Source organism: Phyllostomus hastatus, unplaced genomic scaffold, assembly GCF_019186645.2.
Source record: "Phyllostomus hastatus isolate PE091 unplaced genomic scaffold, TTU_PhHast_1.1 phas_contig_210, whole genome shotgun sequence".
Lineage (NCBI taxonomy): Eukaryota > Metazoa > Chordata > Mammalia > Chiroptera > Phyllostomidae > Phyllostomus > Phyllostomus hastatus.
This window is the reverse complement of record NW_025333737.1, coordinates 31,811,461-31,824,414: the sequence shown is the minus strand read 5'-3', so window position 1 is coordinate 31,824,414 and position 12,954 is coordinate 31,811,461. Positions and strand designations below refer to the sequence as shown.

Below are 12,954 nucleotides of genomic sequence, written 5' to 3'. Positions count from 1 at the left end.
GACATTCTTTCCACTGCCCTTCTTGGGCTGGGGCTGCATTCAGTAGGTGGTGCCAGAAATACAGGTGAGTGCACTGGGCTTCTGAGGCCTGAGGCCTTGACCTCCGTGGCTAGATAATGTCAGGATGTAGTTGGGTCTCTATTCTGCAGGCAGAAAGGCAGCATTTCTGCCGGGCTCATGTGGGAAATACGTGAGGTGGGGTGGAAAGTTGGAGTAAAAAAGGGACTGGAGGATTAAACAGACCATCTTCCCTGACTGCTTTTCATCCTAGTAGGAAGAAGGGTACAAAAGGTGGCTGGGGCTGGGGAATGTGGGGTCTCCAGCTGAGCTGGCTTTTGCCAGAGACCTGGGTAGCAAATAAAATCATGGAGGATGGAGTGGGGAGATTCCTTGAGACCATGCTGGGGGGCCTGGAAAGTGATAAGATCCCTGAACGATGTCTTTTTGCTTTCTCCCAGCTGCCATGCTTGCCCAGGGTTCTGGGTGGAGGAGGGAAGCATGAGGTCTCAGCATCCATGAGTGCCTGATGCCACCCTCACCCCAGCCCGTCATGGGGCAAGGATGGGGCAGGTATGGCCGCTCCTTCCTCACAATGGCCATGGTCACCGTGGTGGCATCAGCCTTGCTTGGGGACCTGGGGGGCAGCATGCCCAGTGCCATGTATCTGCCTAGCCGTGAGCAATGTGGTGGACTGCGGGGGCCTCCACCTGCTTAGTCTGCCCCCCAGGCCTCCTGACAAGAGTCTGGCTCTTGGAGCTGAGCCACCTGTTAGGTAGCTCCTTCCAGGGCCTGTGGGGACTGCAGGTGCTGCTGCTTTCTCGCCATGTCCTGTGGGACCTGGCTGATGGAGCGCTGGGGCGTCTGGGTTTCCTGTAGTGGCCGGACAACCAGATGGCCTGCCTGCCCCCAGACTTCTCAGCCACCCTGGCCTCTTGTTCCACCCAGACCTCTCAACCTGCTTGCCCCCTGAGCCCCTGCAGCCTGTGGGGCCTGGGAAACCTGGAACAGCTTGACCTGAGCCACAACCAGCTGGCTCAGCCGAGCACAGCTGGGCTCAGGGGCCTCTTCTGCCTGCACTGGCTCTCGCTGGTTGGGAACCAGCTGTAGCAAGTTGGGCATGTGGGCCTGGCCACTCTGCCAAGCCTGGCAAACTGGAAGCCCAAACCTTTGCAGTGTTGCAGGTGCTGGGCCTACTCTCTTGTAGGCAACAGGCTGCAGCACCCTTGAGTTCAAGGTGATGGTAGGCATCCAGGCAGTGGGCACACTGGTGCTGCTGGCCAGTAACCTCTGGGTATGTGACTGTGACCTGCAGCGGGCCTTTGGGAAGCTGGTTGGCATTTGCATGTAGCCAACTTGGGCAACTTGACTTGTGTTCAACCTGGAAGGCTGGTGGGAGCAGTGCTGAGCAGTATGGGGCCAGGCTCTGGCCAAGGCAGCCACTGTGGTGGGTATCACGGGCACCCTGCTGGTCACCGTGACTGTAGCTGTGGTCATGGCCAGAGTGCAAGCAGTGCAAGCAGTGTCCCCAGGGGAGCTGGGGAGCCCTCTGGAGAGGTAGGGAGTGTTGCAGAGGGAAGCTGATGCAGCCGGATTAGGGAGAACAGATGGAGCGGTGGGAGAGGAAAATGGATGTTCCTCACAAGTCTTAGGGACTCAGTTGTCTGCCCATTCAGGGGTGGGAGGAATGGTGGTGGCGGGAGGGACAAATGGCTGTGTTCACCCCTCAGGTGCTCATAGAGTCTTAATGTCAGTAATGGAAGATGAATTTGTGTTGTAGGATGGTGGATGGGGTGCAGGAAAATGGGTGGGAGCAGCTTTGCAGTGGCAATCCCAGAACACCCAGAACTTTTACCCATTTTTTAATTCAACAAATAGTTACTAAGTACTACACTGAATAAGACATAGTGGCAACACTTTTTGTTTGCGGTATCCAGCACATGTCTCCTGACCACATCGTGTATATACCAGGCCCCGGGGATACAGTAGTAAACAGAAACCAGACACTCCTTGACCTGGAGCTCAGTCTAGTGTTAATCTATTCATTAACAGAAGAATCACAAATATATAAATGTGCCAATGTGATTAGGGATTCAAAGGAAAGGTTCCTGATAGTTGTGAAAACAAAAAAAGGGAGCTGAGGTTTGTTTACACAATGGAATGCTACTCAGCAGAAAGAAGGAAGGAACTCCTACCCTTTGCAGATGGATGGAACTGGAGACATGCTAAGTGAAATAAGCCCAGTGGTGAAAGACATACCGTACGATCTCACCTGTAAGTGGAACCTAGGGAACAAAACACGTGAGCAAAATAGAACCAGAGGCATGGAAACAGGCACAGACTGTCAGGAACCAGCGGGAAGGGGCGGAGGATGAGAGGAAAGGAAGGGGATGGCCTAGGTAAAGAATAAGTGTGAATAACCCATGGACATGGATGACAGGGTGGGGATTGACTGGGGCAGGGTAGGGGAGAATTCAGACAGCTGAATATATAACAGCGATAAAAAATAGGGGAGCTGAGCACAAGTGAGGAGGCCAAAGGAGAAGTGAGGGGGACCAGCTGGTTTAACTGCAGTGGGTTTAACCCGCTGCAGTTAAACTCACGAGAGATGGTAGCTGGTGCCAGAGTGGGAGTGTGGGAGCTGAAGAAAACTGGCTGAGTTGAGATGCCCCACATGTCCACACCAGATCTCCTTTTTAGGGGACTTGGCAAAGGGAGGTCAAGACCAGGCTTCTCTACAGGTAACTCTCGGGAGAACCCCCTTTGAACTTAAACAGAAGCAGAGGATTTCCTCTGGCTTGAGTGTGTAGGCACCCACTACGTGCTAGAACCAACATTGTCACATTTAAACCTCACAACAACCCTCGGGTGAATGTCATTTGCGTTTCACAGATAAATTTTGGAAAGTGTAGGCAACATGCTCAAAGTAACGGTGGAGTTAGGGTTGGGGCCTCGGTCTGGCCTCATTCAAAGACTAGTTTATTTCATTACATCAAGTTCACCTAAAGTCCGGAACTGAAGAACGAGAGCGTTGTTTCCGGGCGGAGCGGGCAAGAGGCAAACTCCCCAAGGCCGGAAGTTGCGTATTGCAACCCCGCGCCGCCTTCTCGCCCGGGTTGAGGCTGCGGCGGACTGCCCTTCTCCAAAATGGCATCGAAGGTGGGATCGCGACGGTGGACACTGCAGCTGCTTATGCAGTTGGGCTCGGTGTTGCTCACTCGTTGCCCCTTCTGGGGCTGCTTCAGCCAACTCATGCTGTACGCCGAGAGGGCCGAGGCGCGCCGGTAAGCGGCCCTGGCGGTGGGAGGCAGTACGGCGCGTCCCAGGAACGGGGGTGCGGTGAGGCGGGGAAGGTGATGGGGCTCAGAAGTTGTGTCCCTTGGTCTGGGAGGAATTGGGATCTCGGAGTTAGGGTGTCTGGTCGAGAGCAAGGTGGGTTTAGAGCATAGAGCCGGGGGACCTGGCCGTGAGACGGAGTCTTGGTTTGGGGGAGCAGTGGAGTGGGCGGGAACTCAGCGGGGGATCTCAGCGCTCTTCTTTTCGCTTCATTCTGTCCCCGTTGCTTACTCCTTCCCGGTGTGCAGGAAGCCCGACATCCCAGTGCCCTACCTGTACTTCGACATGGGGGCCGCCGTGCTGTGCGCTAGCTTCATGTCCTTCGGAGTGAAGCGGCGCTGGTTCGCGCTGGGAGCCGCACTCCAGCTAGCCATTAGCACCTATGCCGCCTACATCGGGGGCTACGTACACTACGGGGACTGGCTGAAGGTGAGCGCCTCGGCCCTGGGCAGGACTTGTCTAGGGTGTTGGGGAGCCCAAGGCGTGTGGAGATTCTTACAGACTGCACGAATGGAAGGACCTTAGAGACCACACAAGTCTTCCTTTCAGACTGTAGAAACAGGTCCAGAGATGGGAAACAGACTTATCTAAAGTCACGCCACAGCATTACAGGTGGGACCAGCACCCAGGTCACCTGGTTTCCAGAACCCTTTCAACCATTAGTTTAGTAATCTCAGGCTCGGGGCAAAATGAACCTCGGTGAGTGCCTGATCCAACGATCTGATTTTATGAAATTTAAGTAATCCCAGTGTAACATTTAAGTCTGCATGTGACAGAACCTGTGCCGGGCGTCATGGGGTTGGAGACAGGCCTGGACAAAGGCACTGCCCTTGAAGGAATGGGCCGTCTGTCCAGTAGGGGTGGCAGAAGTGTGAGCAGCTACAGGGCAGTGAGATCAGTGGGGTTTTTTTATGGAACAGACTACGTCATAGAGCAGACAGAACGTTGGAATTCCAGCCTGCAGGTCTGGGGGCGGGAAGGAGCCAGTGCTTGGCATATGGGTTCTGCCACTTTCTGTAGGATCTTGGACAATTTTATTAACCCCTCTGGGCCACTTCTGATAAAATAGACTTGTCTGTTTCTGCTGTGCCTGCCCACCACACCTGGAAAAGGTAAGAGGGTTCATCAGATGGAAAGGGATGTGTAGAGAGGACGCTTCCATGCTCTGGGCAGTCAGGAGATCAATGGCAGTCGCAGTTCCTGACGGGGGTCCTCCTTGTCTTGGCCTAGGTCCGCATGTACTCACGTACAGTTGCCATCATCGGTGGCTTTCTTGTGCTGGCCAGCGGCGCCGGGGAGCTCTACCGTCGGAAACCCCGCAGCCGTTCCCTCCAGTCCACTGGCCAGGTCTTCCTGGGCATCTACCTCATCTGCGTGGTAGGTTGGGGGACTGTAGACTGAAGGTGCTTGACTGGGAGTGGAATGTGAGCCCGTGCTTGGCAGAACCCAGGGAGGTGGGCCAAGAAGAAGGTATTGCGTGTGGGTCCTGATGCCTGACTCTGGGACTCGCCCCTGCCAGCACCGGGCCTCAGAGGCCCTGGAAATACCTGAGTCCTGGCCAGCATTCTTCCAATACTATTGCCACCAGGAGGAGAAAAGTTTGGACTTGCCACTCAGTCCCAAGCGTGGGAGCCAGAACAAGATGGATCATTCCTCTCATGGCTCTGGCTCCCAGAGGGAGAGGAGACAGAGGAGAGGTTTGGCGGGGTTCAGGCCCCAGCTGCGACTCCACCAATCAGAGCTGATGGGGGCTGCCTAGGGGTAGCCGATTATGGTCCTCCTTAGTGCCCCTAGGGAAGGCCAGCGTGCAGGGACACGTGATCAGGCTACTTGGCCTGCTCTTAGTTACTGGGTCCCATATTGCATGCAGAGCTCTGGATTCAGAGGTGAGACCCTCAGTCTGGCTGTGGAGACACACCTCCTACGTTCTGAGCTCCCAGGGAGAGGAGAGACGTAGGCCCTAATTTCATGGAGCCCCCTAGTCTGAGGGGAAGGCGCAGGCCTTACTTTCAGAGAGCCCCGACTCTGAGAGGGGAGTCAGAAGCCCACCTCGCAGAGGCTGAGCTCCAGGCTTCCGACGGGCTCCTCAGCCCGTCGGTCAGTCTTACAAGATGCTGTGTCTCTAGGCCTACTCGCTGCAGTACAGCAAGGAGGACCGGCTGGCGTATCTGAACCACCTCCCAGGAGGGGAACTCACGATCCAGCTGTTCTTCGTGCTGTACGGCGTCCTGGCCCTGGCCTTCCTGTCCGGCTACTACGTGACCTTGGCTGCCCAGATCCTGGCCGTCCTGCTGCCCCCGGTCACGCTGCTCATCGACGGCAACGTTGCCTACTGGCACAACACGCGGCGCGTCGAGTTCTGGAACCAGATGAAGCTCCTTGGGGAGAGTGTGGGCATCTTTGGGACTGCGGTCATCCTGGCCACGGACGGCTGAGTCCCACAGGGAGAGGCTGAAACGGGCGTGGGGAGCCACCGAGGGCCACCCTGCCTTTGGGCTGGCCCGGTTACGTTTATTTATGCTCTTTGGTTTGTTCGTTCGATCCTTTGCTCTGTGTACATGTATATGTGTTGGCAACAGGCCGGTCTGTCCCCCAGCTCCTGGGCTCAGCCCTGCATGAGGGGAGCCCTGACGATAATGCCTTACAAGGGGGTGGTGGTGGCTGTTTTTTGTTTTTTCCTGTTTGTTAGGAGGAGAGCGGAGGCCAGCTGCTCCCCTGGGCCTCATGCCTCAGAAAACCGAGTCAGCTGGGCGAGGGTGGGGGTACTGAGAGTGGGAGGCAGAGGAAGGAAGACTGAGAATCAGCGGTGAGCAAAAGGGGAAACTTCCTCCTGAACCTGGCCGATGCAGCCGGGCTTTGCAGTGCTCTTTTGGAGACCGAGACTGAGCATGCGTGTTGACACATGGATCAGGCCCAGGAGGAGCAGAGAGGCTGGGCTCCACAGAGGTCACACGGGTCCTCAGGATAGGCCAGGGGCAGACATGGCACTAGCTGCCACCCACCTTGAGAGCAGAGCGGGCCCCAGACGACTCAGGTGTGGGGGGTGGGGCGGGCAGCGGCCGGCTTCCCGCCTTCTGCCGCCAGTTCCTCGGTTGGCCTGGTGGGAGCGAGTGCCCTCCCAAATACCAGACCACACACTCTTCCAAAAATAAACATTTTATACAGACATTTGGCTTTGCTTCTCTGTTCTCCTCCTCACAGGGCACTCTGCCATTGGCTGGGATTGCTCTTGGGTTTCTAGGAAGACCGGATCCGGTTAACCCCCACCGAGGCCCGCCTTTCCCCTGCCCCGAGAGTTCCCGCAGTCCTCCGGTTCTCTCTCCGAGGGTCGCCTCATCTTCCCCGGAGTACCTTGTTTTGGTCTCTCACCTCACTCCCTCTTGGAGCTTATTTCCCCTCCCCAATTTTGGTGTCAGTTGTTTTCGATGACATCCTTGGAGAGGGCAACTAGAGGGAGAGAACTAACGTTGAGTGTCCAAGGGTTTCACGTTTTACAGATGAGAAAACGGAGACTCGGGGAAGGTAGCAGCTTGCCTCGAGCCGCAGGGCAGAGCCAGCCGGAGAGCTGGATTCCAGGTCAGGTCCGCCCGATGCCCCTGCCCGGGGTGTGCTGAACCCCACCCCTCTCCTGAGGGAAGACAGAGGCAGCTCCTGGGGTTTGGTTCCTTCCCGGCCCCTGGTGCGTTGTGGCAGCTGCTTATTAATTGAACCTCTCCCCACCGGTCCATGCACCTCCTGGCAGGAAGTAGCCCCGACAGCCAGTGTGGGGCCCGGCACGTGACAGGGGTCAGAAGGGTTCAGTGAAACCTCCAGCTTTGGGCTGCGGCCTCTCCGCCCCCACGGAGAAGGAGACACAACCTCCAGGGGCCCAAGGGGAACCGGGCCAAGTCTGGGCTTGGTTCTGGGCCCTGCCTGAAAGGGAGCCGGGCTGCTGAAATTGCTCTGGCGTGTGGAATGGAGGATGTTTCCCAACTCGGGAGCAGGGGAGCCCTCTGGGGGCTGCACTGAGGAACGAATGAGGCCGCAGCGGCCATGGTTCGGCCCCTTCTGTCCCCTCTGGGAGTCCCCAGGTTCTCTGGCCCCGGAGAGCTTGCTCCCAGAGGGCCGCTGCTTGTCTCCTTTCAAGGGTGAGCTAACTCTCGGACAGCAGTTTGCACTTTAATCAAAGCCTCCTGAGAAGTCGGAAGACCTAAAGGGATTAAAACGAGTGGTGGAATGTCAGGTGGATAGGGGTCATAGTGGGGCAAGCAAGCCTCAAAACACAGCACAGAGGCCACAGAAACGGACTTGTTCTTCAGGTGAGCCCTGAGCAGAAGAACCCCTGAAGGCCAGCCCGCCCCTGCCCCCTACCCCAGATCCCTAGACTGAAAGGTGAAGGCCATGTGGTCGCAGCTTTGGAGCAAGCGGGGGTCTTGGGTGGACCCTCTTCCCTGAGCTCATCCCACTTTGCCCTCCGCCTCTGGGCAGAGGAGAGTAGGGGCCGCTTCCTCCATGCGGAGCACTCAGCCAACAGACCAGGTCCAGCTCGTGGCTGCCCGGGCTCCCTTCCAGCGGACGTGGCTTTTGGTCCACCCCGGCTGCCCCAGGGCCTGCGGGACTGGTGGCCAGGGTCAGCTGCCCGGGTCGGAAGCCGGCTTGCAGAAGGAGTCCGGCAGCCCCTTGGCGTGGTTGACCAGCTCGTAGGAGTCTCGAATGTCGGCCAGGCCGAACCAGAAGAAGATCCACTGCTTGTTGGAGAAGCTGCCGTCGCTGTGCTTGAAGTACCTGGTAGGGGGGAGGGTGGCGGTGGCTCTCAGTGCAGGGCCAGTGCCCGTCCCCCCCTGGGCCGTCACTGAGGGCCGCCTACTGCTAGACACGCTGCTGGGAGCTGCCGTCTGCTGTCGGGTTTTACCCTCCCAGCAGCGCCTGAGAGCCTGGTGGTGGTGGTGGGGGCTTTCACAGAGAAGCAGCTGAGAAAGCCCAGAGAAGTGAGGTAGCTTGCGGGAGTCACACAGCTGTGGTTAGAATGAGGGCACCCTCTTCTTGAGCTCCATACAGGGCCCTGGCTCTGCAGCCAGAGGAGGGGTTCCCGTTCAACGCTCGGTGCCCACTAGCAGGGCAATGGGGGGAGAGGGCATAGTGGCTGACGGAAAGAGAGGGCAGGGGGTTCTGCTGGAGATGCAGTGAGCAGAGTGGGCAGTTGGGCATGGCACAGAGCCCGAACCATCAGGTTTCTGGGACCCCGAAAGAGGTGGCGGTGGGGAGGGGGTGTGCTTCGAGGAATCCACGGCCGCAGGGCGCGGGCGGCGGAGTGTGTTCTGTGTGGTCTGCCTCTGAGGAAATCTCAGGCTGTGTGTGTGGTCGGTCCTGGGAGACGCGGGGCTGCAGAGGGCAGGGCCTTTCCGTGGGGAAGGACAGCTAGCGAGGGAAGGGGACGCGCAGCCTTCCTGGCGGCTGGATCCCCGGGGCGGGGCCGGCGAAGGCTGGGGGTGGGGGCGGTGCCCAGCCCAGAGCAGGGAGGGGCGGGACCTACCAGGGGTTGATGGGGTTCGTCACTCGGGAGCGCCAGAAGAGCGTGCGCAGGTCCCGCCGCAGGCACTCCCACAGCATCTGGCCGGAGCCCTGCCCCTGGCGGCTGGAGCTCACCACGAACTTGTCCAGATACGGGGTGCCCCCCAGTACCGGCTCTGTGGTCAGGATGGCGGCGGCGTTATACCTGGTGCCGCGGGAAGAGTCAGGCTGGGACGTCTCCTTGGTCTTAGTGCCCCGCTCTGTCCTTTGGCCCCCGGCCCCCTGAGGCCCCCGGGCTCACCTTTCAGAGAAGTAGACAGAGCGTAGCCGCGGGCGCAGCGAGGCCAGGTAGTCGTCTCGGAGCTTCTTGCCGAAGCTGGCGTTGACCAGGTCCACCAGGCGGCCCTGGTCCAGGCTGTCCAGGCTGCTCACCCGCAGCATCCGCTCGACGTTCTTGAACAGGGTCCCGGACCCTGGGGGTGCGACAGAAGGGAGGGGTGAGTTTCGTTGGAGAGCCAGGTCGCATCCTCGCCTCGTTTGGGTGGCCCAGTGGGGGTTCAAGACAGGGCGGGGGCTCGTTGGGAGATCTCCCCAGTGAAATGCTCTGTGTGGGCTGCGCAGATCTGGAGTGTGACCTGCACTCAGGGAGATGCGTGTCCCGGGCAGTTTGTCCCTGAAGGTCAGCCCACCGCCCGCACTCCCACCTACTTCCCCTGGTCCGACCCCCCACCACTCGCCCACGTCTCCTAGTCTGGTCTGTTCCACTTGGTTCCAGCCCCCCAAGCCCCGCCCTCTATGCCCCAAGCCACGCCCATCTGTCTAGTTCCATCCAAGTGGCCGACGGGCCTGGTGCACTGTGCTCACCTCCGCCAGGTTCAGCAAGAGCTGGAGGCCTTTGAGGTGGAGTCCCCCTATGGTCTTACTGAAGGGGAGGCCCCCCCTACCCCCTGCTTCTCCTGCCTAGCCCACCCCCACCCCAGTGGGCGAGGGCTCACTCCGGGAACCCGGCCGCGCCCACCCGCCTCCTTAACCTTTGTTGCTGAAGAGCTCGGTGAGCAGCGTGCCGGCCGCGGTGATGGCGGCCGAGGAGTGGTGCGGCAGTCGGCTGAGCACGTCCACGATGAGCCGAATCTGCTGCTGCTCCTTGGGGCTCACCCACTTGGCACTGGTCACCAGGTCCAGATCGGCGGGCAGGTTCACGTTACTGAGGACCTGCGTCCGGGGCCTGGGAATGAGCCTCCGGCCCACAGCTGGCCTTGGACCACCCTACCCGAGGGACCTCTCCTGGCCGAGCCCTTGACTCTTACCTCCTCCCAGAGTCCTCGGCCAGAGAGGTCTCTGATCTGGGCACTGCCCGCCGTGCCACTCTCTGTGACACCCCATCTGGACCCGCTAGGCTGGAGAGGGGCTCGGCTAGTCGTGGGGAGCGGGGCCCGAAAGGAGGGGGACACACCTTGTGGCTGCTGTCGCGCAGGCCGCCCCTGTTGTTGAGGAAGATGATCTTGGTGGGCTGCAGCTCCTTGGCCAGCGCGGCGGTCACCTCCAGCGAGTCCAGGAGCACGGAGCGGCGCGCAGCCGTTTCCCCAATGGGGCAAAGGATGGGGATGCTGCCCGACTCCAGGCACCACTGCAGCAGGTCGGTCTCCACGGAGACGACGCCCCCGTAGCTGCGGGCCAGACGCAGTGTTCAAGAGGGCCCCTCCAGGCCGGCCGGGGTGGGGCAGCACGGGCGGGGTCCTCTGACCTGAGTACTCCGCCGCGGGCTGGGCGGGCACTAACCTGGCGTGGGGGGCCGGCTCGGCGGCGCTTAGCACCGACCCGCCACCGAAAAAGGGCACCGCCGTGGCGGCGTTGTGCCGCAGCTCGTCCACCAGCGCCTTGCAGTTCTGGGCGAGCTGAGCCTTGGCCTCCCAGAAGGAAAGGCAGCCTGAGGGCGCCGTGGGGGTGGGCAGCCCCAGGACCACCAAGGGCTTCATGTCCATGCGCTGCAGGAAGGCCAAGGCGAAGGCCAGGCTGGACACGCCCTCTTGGCACTTGAGCACCTCCTCCTCCACCTGCGGAGGAGTGGGCGTGTCAGAAGGTGAGTCGTTGGCCCCGACGCCTGCTGTGCTCTCGGGGCCCGCTAGGTGTCCCCACGCCGCCTGGGAGCAGTCAGGCCCCATGTCTGGCTACTGGCACCCACCTGCTCCGCCCTTTGCCCCGCTGGGTCTTGCCATCCCCTTATCTCACACCAGTGTTCCTCCCTCCGCTCCTCCCCGCGACCTTGGACTCTAGGACATTTTTCGGGGAGGGGGTGACGCAAGTGGCTCCTGTCCAGGTTCCTCAGTTGTCATCCTAACTGGGCCCATGTCCGGTTCTCCAGCGCCTCACACTTGGCGGGTTAGTGTCCCAGGCTCCGCGCTCGGGCCCAGCGCTAGACTTTTGCGAGAGCTCAAAGCCTCGCCCAGTCCTGAGCGCTGTCGGTGTCCCGGGTCCTTTGAGCCCCTTGCGGGTTGCGCTGTGCTGCGTCTGCTCTCCGTCCTGCCTGCCTGGCGACAGGTTGCCCCACAACCCCCACACCCTCGCGGGGACACAGCGGACGCGGGGGTCCTCTCACCTCGATAACAGCGAAGGGCTTGTCCGCAGGGTGGTGCGAGGTCTGGAACTGCATGAGCCAGTGGCGCGCCTCCCCGGGGCTGGCGCCGCACTGGTTCAGGAAGGCTTGGATGTCCCTCTGCACCAGCGAGCGGCCGCCCGCGGGCCCGGGAGGTTCGGGGGGCACCGGGGGCGCGGGGGGTGTCGCCCACAATGGCTTGTTATCTGCAGGTGAGTGGGCATCGTCCTCAACACCCACGGCCTCTTCTAGCGCTGTCTGGGCGGGCGCCCAGGCCGTGCTGAGCCGGCGCCCCGGGCTGGCACCCCTCGCCGCCCACCGCCGCACGCTGCCGCTCAGCCTTCTCCGAGCGCCCGCGGTGCCTCCGGAACTCCACAGCCTGTCGACCGCGGGAGTGGCCCGGAGGGCCCAGGCCAACTGCATCATCGCCATGACAACCAAACCAGCTCTCCCCACCACGAGTGACCGTCTGTGCAGAGCTCTGGGGGCCTCTTAACCTGCCGCAGGACCGGGCTGGCTTGTGGCGGGGGGCTCCCCCGTTGGCTCTGGGTGCGTTTGAAGAGGTTCGGACCGTGGTTCAGGAGGCGGGGCCCACAGGATCCCCCGCCCCCCGGTGGGGGAGTACGGAACTCTCCCTTTAGCGAGGGTCACATGGCTGAGATAAAGGATGACAGCTTCTTTAATCTGCTGCCAAGGCGGGTTGCAGAAAGGGCTCCGCGGATCCAGGGGTGACTTTGGAAAATTAAAGGGGATTCTGACTGAAGCAAGAGGAGAGAGCAGGTGGCATTTACCCCCACCCCCACCGCGGACTGAGGGAGGGGACTGAAAGGAGGGGGGAGGGGGAGGAGGGGGTAAGATGGCAGCGCTGCGGGAGGGCGGGGCGCCTCTGCCCAGGGGTCCAAGCTCAAACAAGGTTGATTCAAGCGCTCCAGCCCCGGAGTACCACCTTGAAGAAGGGTGTCGTATCCTTAAATTACCCCTTATTAGGGGTTAAACACTTTATTTTTAGAGGGGGAGGGGGAGGAGAAGGGAGGGAGAAAGAGAGGGAGAGAAACATCAGTGTGTGGTTGCCTCTCACGTGGCCCTCACTAGGGACCTGGCCTGCAACCCAGACACGTGCCCTGACTGGGAATCGAACCCGTGACCCTTTGGTTTGCAGCCCATGCTCAATCCATTGAGTTACATCAGCTGAGGCTACATTAAACATTTTCTTTAGACTTTATCCATATCAGGACTGCAACTAGAAGGGCGGGGTCACCGACCACAAACAGAAGAAAGCCTTGAGGATAAAGCACAAAACAATAGTATCAAATTCCAGCTGGACAGGGTTACCTGCTCTGTTGGTAACACAGGATGGGTATTAGGATCCCCATTTTACGGATGAGGAACCTGAGGCCCAGAAGTATGTAAGGGCCTGGGTCACTCTGCTGGAAGCAGTGGAGTTGGTCTTGGAAGCAAAGCCGTTCTGCTCCAGGTCCGTGCTCTGAAGCAAGAATTTAAAAGGGTTTGTAAACTTTCACAGGGTGTGATTCATCGGC

The 12,954-nt window shown here is 60.0% G+C and overlaps 2 protein-coding genes across 2 annotated transcripts; one reads left to right on the top strand and one right to left on the bottom strand.

The window, feature by feature from the left end:
- Window positions 1-3,085: 3,085 nt before the first annotated feature.
- On the top strand, window positions 3,086-6,501 carry TMEM101 (transmembrane protein 101). The gene is made up of 4 exons (XM_045837294.1): window positions 3,086-3,281; window positions 3,582-3,762; window positions 4,564-4,710; window positions 5,460-6,501. Exons 1-4 carry the CDS (start codon window positions 3,145-3,147, stop codon window positions 5,766-5,768), a joined length of 774 nt encoding a protein of 257 aa, XP_045693250.1. The 5' UTR covers window positions 3,086-3,144; the 3' UTR covers window positions 5,769-6,501.
- On the bottom strand, window positions 6,474-12,168 carry NAGS (N-acetylglutamate synthase). Its single transcript, XM_045837293.1, has 7 exons — window positions 11,420-12,168; window positions 10,603-10,877; window positions 10,277-10,490; window positions 9,855-10,035; window positions 9,125-9,296; window positions 8,846-9,028; window positions 6,474-8,097 (listed from the first exon to the last, which is right to left on the bottom strand). Exons 1-7 carry the CDS (start codon window positions 11,846-11,848, stop codon window positions 7,944-7,946), a joined length of 1,608 nt encoding a protein of 535 aa, XP_045693249.1. The 5' UTR covers window positions 11,849-12,168; the 3' UTR covers window positions 6,474-7,943.
- Window positions 12,169-12,954: the final 786 nt, after the last annotated feature.